Source organism: Ursus arctos, unplaced genomic scaffold, assembly GCF_023065955.2.
Source record: "Ursus arctos isolate Adak ecotype North America unplaced genomic scaffold, UrsArc2.0 scaffold_12, whole genome shotgun sequence".
In the NCBI taxonomy this organism is placed as follows: Eukaryota; Metazoa; Chordata; class Mammalia; order Carnivora; family Ursidae; genus Ursus; species Ursus arctos.
Window position 1 is genome coordinate 57,855,854 of NW_026622786.1, and position 25,060 is coordinate 57,880,913.

At 44.3% G+C, this 25,060-nt stretch overlaps 1 protein-coding gene and 1 long non-coding RNA gene across 25 annotated transcripts in view; one reads left to right on the forward strand and one right to left on the reverse strand.

Annotated features, from left to right (window-relative positions):
* The window catches only part of FGGY (FGGY carbohydrate kinase domain containing), a 399,022-nt gene that overhangs the window by 331,394 nt on the left and 42,568 nt on the right, over window positions 1-25,060 (reverse strand). For 12 of the 24 annotated variants that reach the window (XM_057310627.1, XM_057310624.1, XM_057310621.1 and 9 more), the window contains 2 exons: window positions 3,910-3,960; window positions 2,630-2,718 (listed from right to left, as the gene is read on the reverse strand). The exons of 1 other annotated variant lie outside the window; for it this stretch is intronic. In XM_057310627.1, coding sequence (XP_057166610.1) covers window positions 2,630-2,718; window positions 3,910-3,960 — 140 coding nt within the window. Of the gene's footprint in view, window positions 1-2,629; window positions 2,719-3,909; window positions 3,961-7,069; window positions 7,341-25,060 lie in introns of those variants that run through there. 11 more of the 24 variants (XM_026497979.4, XM_057310623.1, XM_048220299.2 and 8 more) reach the window with 2 other exon arrangements.
* LOC130543456 (uncharacterized) overlaps window positions 15,525-25,060 on the forward strand; it is a 34,606-nt gene continuing 25,070 nt past the window's right edge. The window contains exon 1 of the long non-coding RNA XR_008958828.1: window positions 15,525-16,224. This is a non-coding gene — a long non-coding RNA (uncharacterized LOC130543456). The remainder of the gene's footprint in view (window positions 16,225-25,060) is intronic.

Genomic DNA, 25,060 nt, shown 5'->3' on the forward strand with positions numbered 1-25,060 from the left:
AGGTCCACAGGCTCTGCTCCAGGAGAGAGAAGCTGGAGAGGAGGCCTCTGAAGGTGCTCATGAGTCCGGGGCAATGGGCAGGGGAAGGGGGACTGTAGATTTGTGCTAATGAAAATAGAATGAGTCATGAGTGTCACAGCCAATAAGAAAAAAAAAAAAATGGCAGGGAAGACTAGACAGCCAATAAATCATTTCTGAACATTAAACTTTCTGCTTCCTGAGGGTTTCAGATTGTTTTGGGTGGGGATGGAAGCCCCCAAACACATTCTGATGGGCCAAAAAGAAGCTCTTGTTTTTTTTAATTTACCAAGTTCATTAAAAGTTTTAAAATACTTCCAATCCCTCACAGGTGTGAAGTGCTTCAGAGTCATATATCACTTTCCTGTATATTCTCTTAAGCAGTGTTGCCCCAAATTACCTGATCATATATAACCACCTGGGGTACTTGTTTAACCTATAAATTCCTAGGTATCCCATGGAGATTCTGATTCAGGAGGCTAAAAACTGGAGGCCCTGGGGATCTGTGCATTGAATAAATGAGTCAGCTAATTCCTATGATCAGGCTAGTTTGGAAAAACAGCTTTAATAGGACTCACCTAACAAGCTTTCAAGGTAGGTATCATGATCCCCATTTTAACGATAGGTTCAAAGAAGGAAAGGACATGCCCAAGGTCACACAACTCATGTCTGGCAGAATGGAGAACTACAAATCACACTGTGACTCCACAGCAGGTATGCATGCCACCACACTGAAATCTGAGCCAGAGCTAGCTTCAAAAGCCCACTCCTTGCTGTCTTAATATGGCATCAGACACCAGGAAATGAGGGTGTAGACTATCCAGCGCCATCAGGAAGAACCAGGAAGACGTCAGCTCCCTGGGTTGAATAACACTCGAGGAAAAAGACAAGGAAAACAAGGTCCTCCTCTCTCTGCAGTTCTTTTTTTTTTTTTTTTTTAAGATTTTATTACTTGAGAAAGAGAGAAAGAGAGCGCATGCGCACAGAGGGAGAGGGAGAAGCAGACTCCCCGCTGAGGAGGGAGCCCGACGTGGGGCTTGATCCCAGGAACCTGGGATCATGACCTGAGCTGAAGGCAGACACTTAACTGACTGAGCCACCCAGGTGCCCCTGCCGTTCTATTTTTGAGCCCTCAAATGTTGTGGGCCAAGGGGGTATTGCCAACACCCACACTATTAGCACTGCTTTGACTAATAGGTCTATTTGGCTAAAATGATGGAAGTATTTCTTTCACTATTGCACAAAGGTAGGAAAAAAGGCCCTTCTAGAAATAACTTCAGACAATTAATGTCACACCACAAGAGGAATACTCTAGATGAAATCTTCACCCACACACTGACATCCCCATTGGTGACAGCAGTACAACAGTGATTAATTGTACCTTCTGGGGTAAAGTTCAGACCGGTCCCCCAGAGCCTGCTCCCCCAGACAGGGGTAAGTACCTGAGGTGTGCTGAGGCCATTTTTATACACACGTGGCTCTCCACTACCCTGAGACCTGTGGCTAATGATCATTTCCCTGGCAGTAAGGGAGGGTAATTCACATGAAGAATGGCATGCTTGTGAAACACGTCCTCTCCAATCTCCTTTCTGGAAGCCCCTCACACGGAACTCTTATCAACTGTTATCAAGAAAAGGTCCAAATCATACAAAATGAGATAGACAGGAAGAACACAGGGAAAATGGTACTCCTATTCCAAGCTTCCCTTGACTTTAAATAAAAAAGGAAAATGGGGAGGATTTAGCCCTCCCCGAAGGAGCTGACTTTAAGATCAACACCTGCCTCCCTAAATATATGTATTTATACAGGTTTATCTGTCCTCTGGGAAATGATTCTCTTCCTCACAGATTTGTTCAATACCTGTTATCTAAATCATTTTCAAGATGAGAAAACCCCTCCCCCTGTCCTGCTGCTTCTCTTGTGTAACTCCTGAAACCTGAGGTCAAGATGACAACAGGCTTGCAGACTTTGAGATTTCATGTTCAACCTGTCTCTATTACACACACACACACACACACACACACACACACACACACACACAACCACTCTGTTAATTATAGCAGCTGCTACTTCACACCAACTATTTTTTAAATCGCCTCTGCCATGTAGCACATACTTATTTATAACATTTGTAACTTATTGAAAAATATTGTGACTTCAGCATACAGACCTCTACACTCTGCAGTGATTCAGGTACCTTAATATAAAAAGCAACACACTCATCCAGTTAAAATCAGCTTCCTCGAAAAACATATCTCTTGCCTTCATTTTAGGGGCCAAAAAAAAAAATATTTTTCTTTTATTCACCATGTAAAAAGTGCCTTTGGAAAAACAGTCACATTTCACGATGGACTGTTCATGTCTCCTTCAAACGTGTCCAATTTTAATGAATGGCCTTCACCTTGGATACTCACATTCCAGGCCTCATAGAAACAATGGTGTTTGGGCATGCAGTGGAGGTGGAAGATGGATTCAAGATGTTTCAAGTATGCAAAATCGCATGCAGATGTACAAACAGTATGTCCAGTCAAAGCGAGTTAAGAAAGCAATATATATACAGACACCCGAGAATGGATGAGCGCAAATAAAATCCAACATGTAATTAACATACCGTGCTGTGACACCTGTTGCCTTCCATGATAAGAAGTCTGGGAGATCAAAGAAATGTCCCGCCTTATCCCAGCAAGTCTCTCTCAAGTTCTGCCAAATTAAATATACATTAGAATCAATTATGGGCTTTTTTTCCTACCCATCCCCTCTTTCAATAATGTTTCAAATTTTTCAAAACAAAAGCATAGCCAACAATGTCCCATAAAACATCTGTTCAGGGACTGGGGGCCAGGGGGAGCAGGGATGGCATGCAAGCAGTACCTATATAGGAATGAAAAATTGGCAATTATTGATCCTTCCAAAAATGACCATCATTTCCCTTTTATCCCCTTGGCCAGCCTGGAGAAGGTTAGAAGCACAGTCTGTGAGAGTGTGCAATCCATCTTCCCAGTGAGGGGTCACAGGATACACTTCAAGACATACAGCAAGATTTCAAAGCTGAACAGTTACAAGCTGGGAAGAAAACTGCACTAAGAAACTACCCCATGAAATGGAATGTGTTCCGCCACGTAGAATTCTCTCCACCTCAATGGGTTCCAAAGGCAGGAGAACAATTGGTTCCTGCCTTCAAAGAACTTCCAGTCTGAGCCAAAGAGAATGGCACATAAGCAAGCTATTCTTATAAAATACCTAAACATTTGTTTCTTCCAGTCTCTTCCACACTGCCAACGTGGTCAGATTTTTTTCTTGCCACTGGGCTTTTTCTTTCCTCTGCCACCTCTGTCTAGAACACCAATTCCTCACCCACCACCCTGCTGCCTCCCAGGATCTATGTTGCCTGCCCCCTTTGATGAACCCTATCCACCCTTCCTTGGAGAAGCCTTTTAGGGTCTCCTACTGAGGGTAGGTCTGAGTCTCATACGACCCACACCACCCCACAATTATTTGTGTACTGTCTTTCTTTACTGTGAGAACATAAGCCCTGCAATGTCAAAGACACTGTCAGTCTTATGCTCTATGATATACCCCACAACTCTCTCCTCTCCTCCCCTCCACAGGACTGGACGGTTAGCTGTGAGGTAGAAGCTACCTGACTCCTGTCCCCTTACACACGTAGCTGGACCAGGGATGGACATGTGACCTAACTGAGCCAATGAGATTCCTTCTCCCAGGAAGCTAGACTCAGGATCCAAATGGAGTCATTTAACTTCTGCCTATGAATGAGGGGAGATAAACTTGGAAACTGCCAAGTGGACATTTTCTGCCAAGTACCTAGAGAAGTAGAACTTCACAAAGAGAAGAGTCAAGCAGACAGAAGCAGTAGCAAGAAAGGTTTCCTACCATCCAGGTAACTCTCCAAGTCCTGGTTTCAATTATTCCCTTCCCAAGAGGCTACAATAAAAAGAATGTATCATAAGCACAAGAGTATCTTGGGGAACCTTAGGGCCACAGTGAAGAAGTCCCACAAGAGATATATTCCAGTATCTGTGAGAGGGTGACACACAGCACTCAATAAATATTTGTCACTTTCACCTTCCAATATCTTTCATGTGAGGAATGCTTCAGTTTAGAAATGGATTCCACCTGTGTTATCTCCTTAGAATGAGGGAAAGTTCTGAGTATTATTACATCTCCTTTACAGACATATGACTGGCCTTTATCTACATTTGCCCTTGGATTCTCTGAGTTCTTCCTCCCTCCTCCTTCCCTATCACTACTGTATGAACTACCTATGTTCGCAACAGAGAAACCGAGCATAATCCCAGGCCCAGGGTCCCACTAAAACAGCAGTAATATCAAAAGGGGTCATTGGTAAATTACAGTGTGAAGCCCATTTTCCATTATTGTTGTTGTTTTAAATTCCTAAGCACTGGGGTGATAGCTTACATCTAGAAAGGGCTAAGCTTCTCTTTGAACGCCCATACATGTTCATGGCAAACAAGGCAAAACATACAGCTGATGAAATGTGCCTAACACAGTATGAACTAGTAGTATCTTCAGACCCTAACAGAGTCACAATCAGGAAAATGGTAGCTTTTGAAATTGTGTGAGTCAACCTACTAGTCTGCCTTCGGGGCAGTCCCTGAAATCTCTTTCCCTGCGCTCTGTGGTTTCAGTGATCAGTTTCTAGGGAGAATGAGAAAAGGCAGCCTCCTTCTACGGGTTCCAGGGTCCAAGGCCAGTCACCAGAAATGAACCGCTAAACCACAGCAGCAACAACCAGCGCTTCAAGCCAAAGCTGAACAATGTTCCTAAACTCCAAAAACAACTGCTTCTGTTAGATCTTGTATACGGTCATTAAAGAGTTCACATAATGAGAGCTTTCAGCCTGGAGCCACGCAGACAGTCACTGTGGACAATGGGACCCAAGCAAATGTCTCCAAGAGAACTTCAAGCATCTTGCCAAAAAAAGAGACACTGCGGTAGGAGGCGTGAGGCAGCTAGGGAACGTCATTTCTTCTTGAGACTGGGCCAGCTTCATCTACCCAAGCCACAGACCCCAGTCCAACCTCCGTCTATAGGATGAGAAACCAGAAGCATCTAATTAGAAGTATGAGGTATTCTTATGAACACACACAGTCTTGGAGGAAGAGAGAGCAGTATAGTCCCTGCTTTCTCTACAAAAGCAGTCTGGAGATTAGCCAGCAAAGAGAAGGGAGCAGAGTTTGCAGGGATGAGAGGGAATGTCTCCTAAAGCCTGATCTCTTACTTTGAGATGCTGACAGACTATCTGTAAGGATCCCATGCTGTTCTTATGTTGGACTATGTGATTCACGAGTGCTTTGTCATCAAATGCCAGATGGGCCAAGAGCACGTAGCCCCATGGATGGATTTTTAATCCACTTCTGTGGGAAAATCTCTCCTTCCCTCCCACTCCCCAGCCAGTACACAGTCCCAGCTGAGGGCCTCAATCTTACTGAATTAATTCTATTTTTTTAACCATCGGGCCTGTGACTGTCCTCCTATATTCCACCACAGCTCACAGGAGAGCGCCCACACACCTCATCTCATGTGATTCTCAGGGCAGTTCAGAGGTGTGTACGTGAATATACAGTGGTCTCATACTAAGGACATAGAAACAGTTTCAGGCAGGGCCTAGGCCAAAGTCACATAGGACTTCTAGCTCTAAAGTGAGTGTTCCTTTCTCCCACTACGCCACAGTCACCATCCTGAGGCTCCCGGACCCATCAGAAATGTGGAGTTTGGCCTTTGGGGAACATGATGACGGAAGCTATTGCCATTCTTTACAGAAGAAAACAAACAAAAGCCCTTCCAAACACATTTCTGTACACAATTTAAAAAATTTCAGGGATTTCACTTCCAATCCTGAACAGCTCACTTAACTTCTATGGACCTAATAACCCCTTCCATGCATAGACGGTGTATGGGGTGGAGAAAGCACAGAGCAGGCCCTCAACACACGCCAACTTTAGCCGTATCTCACCATGTGACCACTGAAGCCAGTTCACACTAGAAGCTCTCTGTGCAGAATGAGTTAAGCCTATCTTCCGGTTACCAAGCAACTAACAAAAACTAGTCTTTTCAAGAAAAAAAAAAAAAAGGAATGGGCCGTGATTTGGGGTGTATGACTTGGCACTAAAGGCTTCTGCATTCCAATAACAATCCTTTGAGCTAAGCAATCCCCCAGGCTTGAAAGCAACCGAAGAGAACAACTTGCTCTTTTTTTTTTTCTTTTTTTTTAATCATCTATTACTTCATAAAACCACAGCGTTTCTTGGGAGGAGGCTACAACTCCAAGTGCACACAGCTGCGGGTCTCAGCAGAGGGTGGAGACAGAGCAGTACATCCAAGATTCAGAGCCAGGCCGCGGCCGCCCTGCCAGCCTCGGGGCAGGGAGATGTAACTTTCTCCCTTGCCCTCTCTCTGTGCTGTCCAGGGAGGCAGTGAGGTCTATCTCCTGGCTGCTCGATGCTGAACGTGAAGCAAGTCCTGCAGGGTATGTTGGAAGACACCGGGGTCTAGGAGCAGCATGAGAAGGTAGGCATGAGCAGCTAAAACAGGATCATCCAAGGATTTTATTAGGAATTACAAAGAGATTCTGTCTGGGCTATCTGCTGTGTGCAGAGAACAAAAGGGAGGGAACAGAGCTCCCTAACTCCCCACCCAGTGATCCTGCCTGAGCAGCCCAAGTACTCACAATGTTGTTTTCCAGCATAACTTCCAATGAAAAACAAAACCTTATCCACACTCTATGTCTAAGACTCCAAATTAGGGCACAGGCTGACAGGACAGAGAAGAAAGAGGTTTCAGGAGGAAACATAATCCTCAGTGTCATTCTTAAAAGAAAAATGATGCTGAAAATATAGAGCGGGTCATAATCTGCAGCCAGAAACCTCCCAAAATGAATGAAACAATTGTGTGTTTCAAACTCCCATCCACAAAGAAGAGACGAAACACCAGACATATTTCAGGTCAGACAGGCAGATACACTGAGAGGTTTGTGCTACTAGAGGCATCTTTCTAAAAACTGAAAACTTACCATTATATTCCTTTCTTTAAAATGATCCGACAGCTTCTCATGGCCTAGAATCACTGAACTCCTTGGCATGGCTCTCAGGACACTCAACACCCTGGCTCCAACTTGGCCATTATAATGATGAATCCTTCCGGGCTCATCTCCTAATACGCTCCACCCAGCACTCACTTCACTTCCTTCACTTGCCCCAATGCATTATGCTCCTTCCACATTTCCATACCTGTATGGAGGCTCGTGCCTCTACTTGGACTGACTTCCCCACCTTCTCCCATCACCAAACTTCTACCTTTGATTCAAATCCAACTCAAATGTCATCCTTTCAGTGAATCCCTCCAGGCCCTCCCTGTATCCCAATTATATATACATGTGCCTAAATCCACCTCAAAATGACAAACTCCCAGAGGGCAAAAACCAGCTCACACATGAAAAAAAAAAAATGCAAAAAGTTTCGGGAGGTATAAAGAAATTTAAAGTCAGGCCCTTTCAAAAGAAAATTACAGCAGAGCTGGAGAAAGATGTGCACAAAGGAAAAGGTAATTAATAAGATGATGTATGACAATAATGTAATGAGCCTGATACCAAGGTTTGGTGAGTCAGCCTCATAATTTTATCATAATATTTTGTGTAGGCCATATATTTGCCTCTAATGAGTAATCACAGACAAGGTTCAGAGGAGGGAAAGGGCTTTGGGGCTGGAGTAGCCAGAAAAGGCTTCATGGGGAAGAGATGTGAGCGGAAGCCTAGAGTTCAAGTCAAATAAGCATCTATGCCACTACTAGAATGAAACCCAAGAGACAAAAATCTGAATTGACAGGGCTGTCCCACTGGAGGAGGACTTATTTTACTGTACCATCATAGAACTTATTTGTGAAATGAAATCATTCCATCGTATAATTTAAAGTATTTAATTTTTAGGAACTAGACTTGTACGCATCCTCCCAGACCATCTCCCCTACAGCCCTATGGTTATACAGAAAGGGAAACTTATAATCCATACTAGAGGTGATTTCCCAACCATAAAAAAAGTTATCATTTTCATGAAAACTGATCATATTGAGCAAAGCTGACTTTGCCAGGAATGTGATACCACCACACGCATTAGGAAAACAAGGCTGTGGAATGTGGGCTCTAAGAATGTTGGAGTCGGGCAGACCTGAGTTTGATGACTGGCCTCACCACCTCCCAGCTGTGTAGCTTTAGGCAAATTAATTCTCTAAGCCCCAGTTTCCTCAAGTGCCGTATTACTAGCATCTATCTCAAAGGATGTTGTGAGAAATAAATGAAATAATGTAGAGTGCCTGATAAGTCAACAAGTTTCACCCTAATAACTGCTACAGAGCTCCATGTGTTTCAAAGCACTTTGACATGCATGATCTCACCTGCTCCGTATAATTCTGTAGGGCAGGGAAGTCATGAAATGATCAACCTCACCTTGCAGGTTGAGAAACTAAAACTGGGAAAGGGAGCATACCGTCCTAAGGTTACACACAGATAAGGGCAAGGCAGACCAAAACGCAGATCGCTGACGAGCACAGGACTAGTTCAGGTGCTTGCCTCCCGAAAGCATAATAAAACGCAGAAGCAGCAGGAGGAAAGGAGGAATGCAATGGTGATCTAGACAACACAATTCCTTGTGGGTGGTACTGTCTGTGGGAGGGAGGAATGGATGGGGTCTAATACGAAAAGAAGGCCTTGAACTGGGTAACAAGGTCTTGGAACAGACATGAAAGAAAGCAGAAGATCTGGACCAGTGAAGAGGTGAGGAGGTTTTCCCAAATACTCCATTCCCCTGGATCCCTTCATGCCCTTCTTATTGCTTTTCTGTTTACTTCTTGAGCACCTTTTCCTTAGTTGCCCTTTAATTGTGGATGCTCCCCAGGGTTCCTCCCTCACCCACATGTTCTTCTCAATGTTCATGTGCTGCCTGGGCAATCTCAATTACTCCCGCCATTCCAACCAACTACAAGTCAGATGACCTGCCAAATCTCAAACTCCACACTGTCCTCTGAGACATGCCTCCCGGGTGTTCCACGGCACCTCCAACTCAACACGTGCAAGGCAGACTCTGTGGTTTTTCCCAAAATGTTCTCCTCCACCTTGATTTCTATGTCAAGGGATCCAGTTACCCAAAGGGTCATCTTCTACTTCTCCTTCTCTCTGTGTACATCCAATCATCCATCTAATTAAGACTCCCAATTAATTCATGATGAGGTCCCCACCACTTCACCCTCTATTTGTATTAGTCAGGGTTCACCAAAGAAACAGAACCAAAAGGAGATGATATATATAGACATCTATAGATCTATATATATCAGTATAGACATATATCACACACACACACACACACCCTTCATATCTATGAAATCCTATACATATGTATATGAAGAAAATTATTATAAGGATTGGCTCACACAACTATGGAGGCTGAGAAGTCCCAAGATCTGCAGTAGACAAGCTGGAGACCCAGGAGTTCAAATCTGAGTCTGAAGACCTGAGACCCAGGAGAACGGATGGTGTAATTTCTAGTCTTAAGGCCAATAGCTCAAGACCCAAAAAGAACCAGTCCAAGTCCAAAGGCAGGAAAAGACCAATGTCCCAGCTCAAGGAAGTTAGGTAGGAGACGTTCCCTCTTACTCAGCCTTTTTGTTCTATTCAGGTCTTCAACTGACTGGATGAGACCCCCATGGGGAAGGCAATCTGCTTTATTCTTGGATACACTCGAAATGATGTCTGAACAAATGTCTGGGCATTCTGAGGCCCAGTCAAGTTGACACATAAAATTAACCATCACATTATATCTCAGATCACTATCCTATTTTCAATCCATCACATTCTATTGCCTAGATTACAGCTATCCTATCTACGGCATACTCTACAAGTGGCCACAATTCTTCCTTTCCCTGTATTAATGCCCTTTGTGATATAACCCTGTAGCTCTTCCCATCAAGAGGTAAGTCTGTTTCTCCACCACTCACTTGGTCTGGCCTTACCATCTGCTTTGACCAGTGGAAGGGAGCAGAGATGCCACCACGCTACTTCTGAACAGAGGCTTCAAATACCTTGCTCTTGTCTTGGAGTGGAGTGCTGCCTGGTGAGGCAGTTCAGGCCAGCCTGCTGGATGGTGACAGAACACGTAGAGCAGAAATGAACTACCCCAGCCAAGGCTCCAGACATGCAAGAGAGCTGAACAAAGCCAAGAACAAAAACCTAATCAGGAAACCTACTCTGCTCTTGAGCGAGACCAGAAAGATCACTTATCTTAGCTCATCCCAAATCAGCAAACTACATAATTATGAAGTAAACAAGTGGTTGTTTTTTTACTCCATTGGGTTTTGAGGTGGTTTGTTACCACCCCAACTGATACAGACCCTAACTTTCAAATCTTACCCCCTTTGATTCCCACCACCTACATAGCCAATTAGAACACAATCGCCTATGTAACATGTACATTTGACTATATAAATTATTTATTCACTCATTCATTCATTCATTATTTTGCATCTTCTACATGTCAGGTACGGTGCTCACTGCTAGGGAAATGAGCAAACAATAGACACAGCTCCTACCTACAGGGAGCTTTCAATCTAGTATACGTTGTACCCTTCAAAGTTTTCTACTACCTTTGGAATTAAAAATAAAATTCACTAACATGGCATATACAATCCATGTCTTACTCACCAGCTTCATCTCTGATCACTCTGAGATACTATACTAGAATCACGCACATATACTGTGCTTTTTCTTACCTTTATATCTTTATTCTTAGTGTATCCTCTCTGGACTACCCTCCCCCCTTCAACCTGGCCAACATGTACTCATCATTCTGTACTCAACTCAGGTATTACCCACTCCACACAGTCTTCCCTTATTCCCCTAAGCTGAGTAAGGTGCTCCCATGCTATACCCCCATATCCCTATCATGGCACTTCTCATCATACCCATTCATGGGTCTGTCTCCTTCACTAGACTAAAAGCTCTAAGGCGGGGAGGCGGGAGGGGAGGGGGGCAGGAGGTGAGGGGGAACTGTTTTATTCAATCTCTCTAGTCCTAGGACCTAGGATTGTATCTGCTATATAGATGATGAATAATGTTAGCTGAATGGATGAATAAATAAGTGAGCAGAGATGTGCAAGCTAAAGAGGAGTTTGTGGAAATGGGAGTAAGGAATGAATGAATAAATGAATGAGACTGTGAATAAGAACCGTCCCAGTCTCTCTTTCCTCATTCAAGTTAATGGCTTTTCACCGTCTGACTTAGGAGCAGAGACATTCTAGCCAAGCCAGACTGCCAGGAAGATAAATTTCTCTTCTTGGGGTGAGTAGGTCTTTGGAGAAGTTTCATTTTAATTGGAAAATGGATTCATTCACTTCCTGGCTTGGATTCCTGGGTCAGTGCAACCCCATGCTGAATGGCTGCCAAGCACCATTGCAGAGGGGGCTGAGGCGGGAACAGCACTCCGTCAAATGGCCAGTGTTCCGGGACACCTGAGGACAACCTGGCGTCAGATCCAGGCTGGCTGACATGCATGCCCCTTCCTCTTTCTTCCCCAAATTTCCTTCAACCTGAACTTTACTTATCCCTAACCCATAAAGGACAGGTATGCTCCACTGTTCCACTTGGCATTATTTTGGGCCTTATTTGGGCAGGTATAGCCTATTGTTACAGAGTTCCACTGCCATTTCCTGCAAAGCACAGACAAGGCCCACAACGGAGAAATCCTTTCACAACTCAACTAGTAAGAAGATCACAACTCCATAACCTCTTCCTTATAGTAGATGTGGACTAGCTCAACATCATAGAAAACATCCCTTCCATAGAACATTCCTTGTGTCTTCTGGGAAGGTCTTTGTAGAGGGCACTGAACACTATTTGAATTTGTGACCTGGCTCCAGCTTCCTCTTGAGCATCACCTCTCAACACTTCCACCCAGCAGCAACGCCCCAGTCCCTGAATCTCCAAATGGACTGATGCAAAGGCGGTTCCGAAAATGCAGTATGCTGCTCTCCACGGAGGCGCCTCTGGACACTCTGCCGCCTCTTCTCCAGAGCCAGACTGCACAGGAGCATATCCGGGCTCTAACACTTCCTCGCCGTGGGACTTTGGAAAAGCTGCTTACCTACTCTTCGCTTAAATTTCCTTGTCCTACAGTAACTACAGAGAACAATACTACTACCTACACCACTGAGTTGTGGCGGGAACAAATGAGCAAATGTATGTGAGGTGCTTAGAGCATGTGGCACAGAGTAAGCACTTCTCAAATGACTGTTATTATTAGAAGGTCAGTGTTGTGACCTGTTTCCATTTTCAGGAAGAAGCAGGAGCCTTAGAGACTGACACGTTCAGCTTCAAACCTTGGTTCTTCTTGTTAGCAGTGTTCCTTCCGGCCAGTGAGTCGCCTACTATCTACAGGTCTCATGTTCATCTACAGCAATGTTTAGCTCATGGTACTGTTAGTAGGATTCAATTCAATGAGTTTATAGATGTTAATGTGCCCATCTTGGCACATCCCCAATAACTGTTAGTTTCCTCTGCAATCCTTGTCTTCTCAAATTATACGGGGACCAAGCTGTCTCTCCGACTAGACTGTTTGCTCCTTTAAGGGAAGAACCACAATTCTCTCATCTGTATCACTACAGTCTACATGAAATAATTATTTCTCAAATGCAGTATTTATTGACCATGCTACAATTTGTCTATCAGCCCTGGTTTGTGGTCAAGTCTGTGCTAAGACCATGCACGAGAGGCAGGTGTATACTGGCCCCAATTCTCATGTTGTTTATTGGGTAGGTGGAACAGAGTCTGCATATGAAACACTCGGAAGCTGTGTAGAAATAGTACAGAATAATCTAAGTTTAGGGGAGCCTGGATGGCTCAGTCAGTTAAGCATCTGCCTTCGACTCAGGTCATGATCTCAGGTTCCGGGATTGAGCCCTGAGTCAGGCTTCCTGCTTATCAGGGAGTCTGTTACTCCCTCTCTCTCTGCCCCTACCACACACTTGTGCTCTGTCTCTCTCAAATAAATAAATAAAATCTTTAAAAAAAAAAAAAAAAGAAAAATCCAAGTTTAATAATATCTGTTATAAGCTAAGGATACTGCATGGTCATAAAGAAAGAGCTGGCTGTGGGCAAGCAGCCAAAGAAAAGTGTTATGTGGGAGGTAGTGCCTGACCTCGGTGTGGAGGCAAAGACCCCGAGAGATGGGGTGGAGGGCGGTGCAGCTGGTGCCAACTGCCTGAGGAAAGTTCAGGAAGAAGCATCAACTGTATCCCTGGCCACGGAAAAGGAATCCTGAGAGATGTATGCTGAAGTATAGTACAAGGAAATCTGAATTTGTACTAAACGCTGAGGTCAGAAGAGAATGGGAGCCATCATGAGTCCCAGGGGGAGTGGTCCTGTGAATGCGGTTTTAGAAAGGTTCGGACAGAACACAATGTGGGCGGTCTGGGGGAGAGAAGAGACAGGAGGCAGGAGGACCTCTTTCCACATGCATTTCTGACATAGGAGGAGGAGAAAGCGCAAGAAAAGGAAGGAAGAAAATAAAGACAAAGCAAAAGATGGACAAAAAGAAAGGGGAGATGGGGCAAAGTAAACACGAGAAATGAATAAAGTAAGAAAGACAGAAAAAAACAGAAAAATGAAGATGTGTGGAAAACGACAGCAGGACCGTGGCAGTGTCCCCAACGAGACACACCATGGAGAACGAAGGGCAGGAGCCAGAGCCCGCTGTCGGTCTGCACACTGTCTCTCCTCTGGGTGGATGAAGTCATAGCTGATGTCACCGCCTCTGAGTCACACGCCCACCAAGGGAGAGGTGACAAGAGCCCCTGCCTGGCGTTCAGTCCCACCCTCCTGGACAAAAGGGGTTCATTCACTGCTTCATTCTCTGGGGTACTGTCTAGTCTGGTCCTGATGGGACTGAAATGAGGACACTTCTCTGCCCAGGGAGGACACGGCAGCCACGTGAGCCCTGAGTTTCAGCTTTAGGCCCCTGAGATGGGAGCGTCAGAAAAGGCAAGGCGGATAGTTCCCAGCCTTTCTCTGCCTGTGGCTGGGGTACGGTGGCTCTATCCACGTGCAAACGGGAAACTCCCATCAGGAATAGCATTAACCACACAGATGGGACTCAAAAAGTGCTTTCTGACAGACTCACTGAACTGCTTTCCCATGTATGGTACTTGCAGCCCCACGGAGGTCTCATCTCCTCAAATCGGCAGACCTTACCCAGTGCTACTCTACCTACCCGGCCGGCCTTTTGCAGGCCGCCCCACCTGAGGGCTTACCTAGCTCCCCTGCACTGTCAGCCCCCAGCTACAGACCACCTCCTCCTGACTCCTCTCCCCTAACTGGGGTGTACTTCCAGTGACCTGAATTCCATCCCACCTACAGTGCACTGTGACTTCATTTCTGTCCCTCTTCTAGAATAGGAGCAGCTGGAGGTCAGGGCCTCTTATGTTTACTGCTACATTCCCAGCACTTTACCGAGGTCCTGGAATAAAATACATTTTCAATAAATATTTGCTGAATGAATGAATGTCCCTGATGGATTCTGGTGGGAACTGATTCGGCACACACTGTTGTTAGACCACTTCTAAAAGGTGTACGCATTCTCACAGCCATCACCGCGAGCATGTTTGTTGCTGAAGACAAGACCCTGTAAGTTACCAGTAACAGGGTAAGCGAGACTGGTCTGGGGCGTCTGAGGATGGACTGACTCTCTCCCAGCCCCTTCCACTCTCCCCGATCCTTGGCCTGTGAGCTGTTATGAGCACATGCTTGAGTAACTTTGAGTTAGATCCCAGCTTGGCCACTCATGAACTACTTGGCGTGAATCTTCTCAGCCTTTTGCCACCTGTTGAAGCAGGACAGTAATACCCGCACCCCACGCTGTCCCTAAAGATTAAGCACACTTTCTTTGTTAATTGCCTACCCTCACAATAATGTGAATTTTTCCCTTCACTCTTGGCCTTCTCAGCTGCATCTAGAGATAAGAATACGAAAAATAGGCCTAATTTCTTTCCCCAAACCAACTACTTCCATCATGTTCATTATTTGAAAATACATCATTATACTAGCACTCTACAACTTACCAAATATCCTCCCCTCTAAGACACGGAAACAATCCTGCCATTAACACCATTTTATAGACAGGAACCTAAGGCCCATGGTGAAGAGAACTGCCCAGATCATGCAGATGGTAAGTGAAAAGCCTGGGTGAAACCCCAGCCACTTGAATTCCAAGGCCAACACACTACTGTCGGGTTGCCGCTTCCCAGGACAAGGGAGGTGCTCGATAAATACTTGCACAGTGATTCACCCTCTTTCTCAGGTCCATGGGCTTGTCTCTGACCCCCAGCCAGAGCCAGACCACATGGCCTCAGGCCAAGACAACTGCAGTAGGGTTCACTCAGGTCCTGATTCTCTTCTCATCCATCTTAGATCCACACAATGCCAGCTTTGCGGGAGAATTTCAGGGCTCACGGAGACCAGTTGCTCCCAAATACCAGACCATGGACTGGTGTTAGTCCGTGACCCATAATTTTCACTAATCGATGGTGAAGTAATAATAATCATCATTATATTGGGGAAGATAAAACCCTTATTACTAAAAATATTATGAATAATTAATTGGCAAAAAGATCTTCTCTCCTAATTGCTCGCGTTGCTTTACTTGGGCAAGCTCCAATATGCTATACACGTAGCACGACTGGGAGAAAACGTCTCTGTGCCACAGTTCAGACCCTCAAGCAAAGCTCAAATGAGAGACGAGGGCCAGGGAAGGCAGAGCCACTTACTCAGGCAGCTCGCTCATTCCCTCTGAACACTCCCTAGTCTTGCATTTTTTGAGCCAGAAGACACTGACTGTTGAGATTACAAAGCTTGGAAGCCGAACTAAAGCAGCTTTTTAAGAGGGTGTGGGGACGGGTATTGACGGGGCTGTAGAGTTGAGATCAGACTTTTTATTACTGAGGTCGCTCACAAGTTTTACCTAATCCGTAGCTCTGCATACAGGAAGGATTCAGGAGACGTGGGTTTTAAGGAGAACCCTGAATGACTTCATCATTCAGCCAGCAGAGTGGCCACAGCCCGATGCACAGAGATTACCCTTGAGTGGTGTCTTAGCTGCAGAGGTGCCTCCAGGACCCCCGGGTTCAGAAGAGGTAAGGAACTAGTTAAATCATTTACTCTCTTTTTTCGAACTATGAACACTTGAAGGTGAATGCAAAGGGGGGTAAGAGGCCAGCTCTTTAAGAGGTAACTAACGTGCTAGAGCATGAACAAAGAAGAATGGGTTGGAATTTGCGTAGTGGAGGGCGCAGGCGTGATTCTTTCCTTGGGAGTCTAACTTAGGACGACTTAGATTACTTTTTATTCTAGAATTCACATTTAACTACAAATTTCAGTCAGACAAATTTGTTATTTGGGATTTGCAACCTGAACAGTGAGAACTAGCTCTCTCTACCCAGGTGTTTCATCTGTAGAGAAGAGGGGGACTGCGCCTGATAAAGGCTGGACTTTGACCAGCTAACCTCTGCAACTTTTTAAATCCATTTCCTGGAGTTAGAAAACCCAGGTTTGCATTCCAGCCCTGCCAGATGCAACAGTCAGTAAGTGGTCATCTACTTCACTTCCTCTACCCTCACCTTCTTCATCTGCAAAGAAAGTGATAACATCTACTTCGCAGGACTTTCATAAGCATTAAGTCAGAGAGCAAACTTAAAAGCACATGGTAGATATCTAATAAATTCTAGAGCAAGTGTTGATGATGTTTGTAGAGAGCAATCAAACAGGGTCAATATCTTAAACAGAATTTAGTAAGTATCTCAGTAAGGTAAACGGTCTTTAACATTTCAAACTGCTTTTAGAAGTGTAACGATGTCTCAACTTGCAAAACCTTAAGGAGGACTGATGGATGGATAGAAGGGCAGATAGATGGACATATGCCTGATATGGCAAGTAAAATGTTACTGGCAGAGCCAGGTGATGGTTCTGAGTATTCACAATAAAATTCTCCCAACTTTTCTGTATGTTTAAAGATTATGATCATAAAATGTTGGGGGGAAATGGCTTTCACAGCCTCTTGCACTTGGTCTTAGACTGGGGAACAACTTGAGATAAAGGACGCTCTTAGCTTCCACTTTGTCTCCCCATCACCAAGCACAGTGCCGTCTACATAGCAGTTACCAGCCCAAAGTTTGTTTCACTGATTAAATGAGTACGTCCCTACCAGAGCAGAATAGCTATGCTCATTTTGAATAAAACAAAACAAGAGTAAAGCCAAGCCATATATTCAGAGAAATGAGACTGACTTACCTTTCCAGAATAATCCCATCTAGCATCTTTCTTTTTCTTTTTTTTTTTAAAGATTTTATTTATTTATTTGACAGAGACAGCCAGCGAGAGAGGGAACACAAGCAGGGGGAGTGGGAGAGGAAGAAGCAGGCTTCCAGCAGAGGAGCCTGATGTGGGGCTTGATCCCAGAACGCTGGGATCACGCCCTGAGCCGAAGGCAGACGCTTAACGACTGCACCACCCAGGCGCCCCCCATCTAGCATCTTTCTTGACTTCTGGCCTGCCTCCTCTCTTGCCTTGATCGACATCTATCTACCCTGAGTCTCCAGATTTCCAAGGTGACAGTTCACCTCCACAAGGCTGACGGTGCTAACGAGTTCCTCTATCACGACACACATTAAATACATCGTTTTTCTCTGTATCTTTTCTAAAGATAACATTCCCTCTCACAGTACATTTTAGCCACTATAAGAAAGAATGTTCAATTTTTGTTCGACATTGAATCATCCCATGCAGGCATAAAGGCAGCCAAACTTAGCAATCTTACTCTTGCCTCTCTGGTTACATTGAAAATGCCTGGATGTAGCAGACATCCCTGCACAGTGGTCAGGAAGACAGCAGCAGAAATACTGGGCACATGGGCCTTCCTGCTACAGCCATAAGTGTGGCTCTGACCAGGTTATATGAATTCATTTAGCAGGTATTTATTGAGTACAATTTTAATGCCAAGCACTGTTTGGCTCTGGGGAGACAACTGCCAGGTATGGATAGACAGATTTGGTCCCTGCTCTTATAGAGCTGAAAATCCATCAGCCCAAAGGAGAAGGAACGTGGTGTAACAGGAAAAAAAACAAGACATGATTTAGAACCACGTGAACCTTCACTGAAGACCCAATCCTAATCCCAGTAGACAATCATTTCATCCCTTTGAGGCTTGTGTATTCACCTGTAAAATGTGGCAAATGGTAATATTTATCCCACAAGACCATGTCATAGGTCAAATAAAGAAAATGCACATCAAAGTCTCCCACAAACCATAAAGTAAAATACAAAATATAGTATGGTAATAGCTGACATTTATTAAATGTTACCAGTTATCTGACCAAGTCCTTTTATGGGAGGGGGGTCTACTTTTTAAAATTACTTTGTTGGGGGGTGCCTAGGTGGCTCAGTCGGCTGAGTGTCTGCCTTCGGCTCAGGTCATGATCCCAGGGTCCTGGGATCAAGTCCCGCATCGGGCTCCCTCCTCAGCCGGGAGTCTGCTTCTCCCTCTGCTCCTCCCCCCAGCTCGTGCTCCCTCTCTCTCTGACATATAAATAAATAAAATCTTTTTTTTAAATTAAAAAAAAATAAAAAATAAAATTACTTTGTTGGACTATAAAAGAATACAGCCCATACTTGGCATAAATCAAATATGCAAATGCAAGGATGGTAAGGACAGGATTCGCCGTCCACATAAGCGAAGCCAGGGCACTAGCCTCCACACTCCATATATTTAGTTACAAGCCCAGTTTATGGGCAGACCACCCGGGAGAGAAAATCCACAAAAGATGCCCTCACAACAGCTGACAACACGGTCCACACTGCTCAAAGGCTGGGAGGAATCTGGCCCGAAGGCAACAGCGCCCCTGGTATAAACATTCCAAAGAGAGGCTGTCAGGATTTAGTATACGCCTTGGATTCTCTGGCAAGGTGAAGGAAGCAGCTTCAAGGGTTATGCTCCTCAAGACACACAGACACAGAAGAGAGGCCAGGAGGAGTTACTGCCTCCATCTGGGGCCTTCACTGCACACACAAAACAAAACAAACTGTGACTCAAGGTAACAGGACTGCAGCCAAGGCATGGCTCTGGGGTGGAAAGGAGAGGTAATACTCCAAACTTCCCTTTCCACAATGGGGAAGAGAAAATGAACTTACATTGGTCTGCAGGAGATCTCTACTTTAGAATGGAACTATTGGTCAGACGTACGCAACAATCAAAAGTGGCATGATAAATGATTTGGTAAATTTGTTCATCTGTTCATCCATCCATCCGTTACAATATCTACTGAGTGGTTAGCGTTAGATGCTAAGCAGTGCCCTGGACATTAGGGACACAGAGATAAATGAGGCACTAATATAGTATAATACATTCCAAGGTAGAGGTAAGGGGGGGGTGCCATGGGGGACAAAGGACAGGAGCCTAATCAACACCCGATGGAGAAAGTCAAGGAAGGCTTCCTGGAGTCTTGAAGAATTCGTGTAAGTTTTCCCAAGTGGAGGACAAAATCCTAAGTGTGCCAGGCAAAGGAAAAACCCGAGCAAAGACTCAGAGGTGTGAGAGAATATGGGTAGAGCATCCCTAGAGCCACTGACCAAGAAGTTCACCATCTGGAAAATCTTTCCACTTCTCTCAGCATTTTGTTATAGGAAAAGTAATGATGGATTCCTTGAACAAATTCCCACAGCGTGGGTCTCCAATCCAAACGCCTAGAGGGTAGTGCTGGGAAAGGAAATGAGCAGAGCAAGCTGGGTGGGGATGGCTGTGAAATGAAGGACACTTGCCCCTTCTAAAGGGGGCAGCCCCTGCTCAGCACCGGCCAATTCCTTTCACATGGGAATGTGGGCCCCCCGACTGCCAAATCCTTTTGTTATTTCTTCTAAAGAAGCAGAAAATCTGGATTTTTATGTGAAATTTCTTAGTTTTTAAATGTTGAAAACTAATTCAAAAAAAAATTTTTTGTTTTGTTTTGTTTTTTTTTCAAGCACGGGGTAGGTCAAACAAAACCCATCTGGGGACCAGATTTGGCCTGTGGGCTGCCAGCCGGCTGCCCTGGCGTGTCGCAAGAAACGAGTGCTCTTTGAGAACAGGCAGTGAGGGCCGATGAAGAGAGCCCAGGGGCTGGAGGCGGGCTGGATTTGGTGAGAATCCTGGCGCCACCCGTATTTGCTGCGTAGCTTTGGGGAAGCTATTTAAGTTCTCTGGGTCTTGTTCTCCTCATCTGTATAATGGGATAATAATACTGTGTTGGTGCTTTTAAGGAAAACAAGCCCAAGAAGAAAAAAATCCTATGCTAAATAATGAAGCAGTATAAACCAGAAAGATTAGCTAGGACTACAAGATTTTTTTTTTTCATGAAAAACTACCAAGAAGTAATAAAAGCATGAGCACTGTGCTATAACAGTAGCAAACTATTCCAACCACAGACACTGCACCCCATTATTAATGTTTTTTGTATACATAGCCAGTTTTTTCTATAATGATAACTTTTTCAAGATTTTATTTATTTGGGGGGGAGAGAGAGAGAGCGAGCACACGAATGGGGGGAGGGGGAGGAGAGGGAAAACCAGACTCTCCGCTGAGCAGGGAGCCCAATATCCCAGGACCCCTGGATCATGACCTGAGCCGAAGGCAGCCGCTTAACCAACTGAGTCACCCAGGCGCCCCTCTATACTGATAATTTCTTACAACAAATGTATTCATAAGACTGTACATTGTTTTGTAATTTTTCCTTTTAACATTATAACGTAAACTTTGTTGTGGTTATACAAATATCTATTACCTACCCAGTACTATAGCAGAGTGCTTTCTAAGTCATAAACCAGAGATCATGTCACATTTATGATTAAAATCCACTGACCCTTTCCCCCTACTGTTAGAATAAAATCCAAATTCCTGCCCATGGCCTCAAGGCCATGCAGGAGCTGGCCCCTACCCACTGCTTCAACCCACCTCCCACTACTCTCTGCCTTGCTCACACCCTTCCAGCCCTGCTGACCTCCTCTGCTGATCTCACAGGTACTTTCCTCCCCTCATGTCTGCTGCCCTCTCTTCCTGAAATCATCATCATTCAGGTCAAACAAAACCTCCCAAGAGAGAACACGCCAGCCATGCCAAATTTGTTCATCTGTATTTTTCCTTCATAGCATTTTCCAGAAAATATAATCACTTTGTGTGTGTGTGTGTGTATTTGTCTCTTTGTCTATTTTCTGCCTCTCTATACTAGAATCTAAGTTCTCAGAAGCCTTCCCAGGGCCCTTACCTGTCTTCTTTGGAATCTCTAATGCCCAACACAGAGCCTACCGCATACGAGACAATAAACATTTGTTAAAGGAAAAAAAAAAAAAATGAACCCACCACCCATTGTTCCTGGCCTTAGATCTCCCTGAAGTTATCACTTACAAATTTCTTCCCTGAACTAATATATCCAAACCCTGCAAGGCAAACACCTGAAGAAGACAGGAGGGAAAAACAGTGATAAGCCCAGATTCTAGATCTGAAGTGCCAAGGTTCCAATCCCAGCCTTGCCATTTATTAGCTGAGTGACCTTGGGCAAGTTGCTTAACATCTCTGAGCCTGTTTTATCATCTGATACTTACTCCATAGGGTGGAAGTGAGGGTTAGAGGAGTTTAACACGGACAAAATGCTTGGAAAGTGCTAGACATATGTGTGCTTTAGCTACTGTCTTCATCTGTTTCCTTACTCCGATCTGATTGCTCAGGTGAGCTGTATCTCTCTTCTCCCATCAGACTATAATTTCTTGAAGGCAAAGACCACTTCTGGATCCCGACAGAGGATTACAGAGGCCCCACAGGACAGAGATCAGGGGCAGAGCTGCGGTACGGCTCCCGATATAGGTTTGCTCACCCAGTATGAGACTGTTAAGTCATTTAACGTTTCTGAGTTTCAGTTTCCTTACCCACAAGAGATCATATCAACCCTACAAGATGGGTGTGAAGATTAAATAAAATAATCTTTGTGAAATAAAATCATGCTGAGGCTGGAGGCAATGGTGAATTTCAGGGGAAACAGTAGAAGGTATTAGATCAATCTGCTTCCAAGTTCAAAGCCGGCTGCCTTCTGGTATAGGGATTACACATAGCATGTGGATGATTCACATAAATGAATGACCCTGAAAATATGTTTGTACTATTGTACTGGATATTTTCTATGATTGTCTCTGACAACCTCATGGTGGTTTTTAGATGCTTTCCTTAGCTAATAGTCAAACAGGAAAAAGACCACTCATTAAAGCCAACTACATGAAATAAGATATTCTAGTGTTTAAAATTCTCTCAGTTGGTGATAGGATATTACTGACATGCCCATCAATAGAACACAAACATTTTTTAAACACAATGGAAGTGAAGATGTAACTACTGCTTGAATATTTACTTGCATAAAGTGCTTCATAAATATCTGACTAAATTAGAATAGTTCCACAAGGCTGACACTACTATTCTCATTTTACAGCCGAACACTGTGAGACTCAGAGAAGTTGCTTTAGTTTGTCTGAGGTCCCAGAATCGGTAAATGGCAGAGAGCGATTTAAATCCAAGTGTGTCTGGCTTCAAATCCTGTATTTTACTTCTGTTACAGAACTGTGATTTATCCCCCAAATTTCCCCAATATCTTGTATCAGCTCTAATGCTGAGGTCTGATGAATGTGGGTGAACAATAATAGGCCTATACATGCAATTTAAAGCCAGAGTAACTAACAGAGAAAAACTGCCACCATAACTGCCATTAAAAAAGAAATGGTATATTTCAAAGAAAGGAAATTAACATTGTTTATCTTGCACAAAATTTCAAGCAAAAGAAATCTAAGATAATAGATGTTTTTATATAGTCAAGAAGAAGGAAAGAATAAGGCCAGACAAGGAGCTGGGACAAACCTCTTACTTCACAGAAAGGACTAGAACCAGGCTTTCCCGACCTCTCATGGAGTTTTGTTTTGTTTGTTTTCGATAGTTCCTCACAAAAAGCACTCCACTCACACTTTCCACAGCTAACGGGAAGTTATCAAACCACCTCTCTAGGCATCCCAACTCCCAGCTTCCTCCAAAGAATCTACATGTACAGGAAAAGGTACATTAGAACCGGAGAGTCGTTTCTTCATTTTCCCAGCATGCTATCAGGGGAACAGAAGCAGAGAGGCATGAACTTGGGAGAGATGGGAGGGGCATCTTCTAAACCCATCAACAAAATCCTCTGACATTCTAGCCAGTTGGTTCCAGTTGGGAACGAATGATGAAAATCTCAGACTATGAAATGATTAGCTTTCTGCTCTGCTGACAATGGCAAAAAGAGGAAATGAGTTAAAAGTCGGATTGGAAGATCTCCACGAAGCCCCTACACGCCAGTTAATTATGTTCCATTAACACTGAGCTGTCAGGATCTGCATCAGCCCTTAACTCTCTTGACCTTCCCCAGTGTGCACCTTGTTACCCTGCAATGTTTCATGTTTATAAAGATAGGAGACTCCAGCTGTTCCAGCCTGACAGAACTTAATTTACATTTGGCCTTCATTAAGATGAGAGTCAGAATCATTGAGACCAAATGGAAAAGCCAGACTGCTGGGGGTTATGAAAAATTCAAATGGCATTTTTCCTTTTATCTGACAATTCTTATTAAGGAAACATACATCAACCTGAAACACACAAACTTTAAATGTAAAGGACATGATTAAAATTCCACATTGCAGAACTAGGACCCACGTGACTTTGCCTAAGAGCTGCGGTGGTCCTAGTCTATCACTTGGGTCTTCTGGGAAGTCTGAACTCCAGACTCTGCCCGACTCCCGATGTCATCAGATTCCAAGCTAAGGACAAGGAGCCCGTGAGTGACAGCAATACTGAAGTGAATGGTCAGTTCTGACTGTGCCATCTCGCTTGCCCCTCAAAGCCAATCGGCCTCCATGTCTTGTTGATAGTATTCCCTAAAAACTCTGGAACCTATCTCTTTTCCACCCCACAGTGCTTACTTCCTGCCTCATGACTTCTCACCTGGAGGACTGCAAAAGCCCCTTTACTGAGCCCCTCAAATTATTCAAAACTATGTATTGATTACCTACTATATGCCAGGCATTTGATTAGGGGTAGGGAAACAGCCATGAACAAAATGGATAGACTCTCCATCCCCCTATGGATTACAGTGGTTGGAAGACCCAAGCACCATGGAAATCATCATACGACATGATACATCACTACAATTTATGAAAGATACAATGAAGTAAGAGTGCAGTGGAAAGAGATCTCTAATTCATTGGAGGGTCAGGCAAGGCTTTTCTGAAGACCTAACAATAAAGCTGAAGCCTCAATAATAAGTTGGGATCAGTGTTGAGCAGAGGGAAGACTGTTCAGGGGCAGAAGGCACAGCGTCACATCATTAAGACCAAGGGTCAGCAAACTTTTCTCTAACTGTCAGAGTAAATATTTTCAGCCCTGCAGGCACACAGTCTCTGTCTCAACTACTCCACTCTGTCGCCATGATGCAAAAGCAGCCACAGACAATCCATAAATGAATGAGCGTGGCTGTGTTTCAATAAAACTTTGTGGCCCTGAAAATTTTAATTTCACATGATTTTCACAAGTCACAAAATATTATTCTCCTTTTGAATCCTTTTTCAACCATTTGAAATAAAACTCATTCTTTACTCCCAAAACATTCAAAACGAGCATGTGGCCCATGTGCCAGAGTTTGCCAACCCCTAGTCAAGACGGAGGTGGCAAAGAACTGAGCGTGTTTGAGACACCCTGACTGGATCCCGGTGGATAGAGTGAGCAAGGGGAGGGACACACAGTAAGCAGAAAGGAGGAGGTGAACATGACATCACATACCATCTTCTGGGCCATGTTACAAATTTTGGAATTTATCCTAAAAGCAAGGGAAAGCCAACAAAGTGCTATAATCAGGAAAGTATGAAAACTAGTTCTTACTCCCA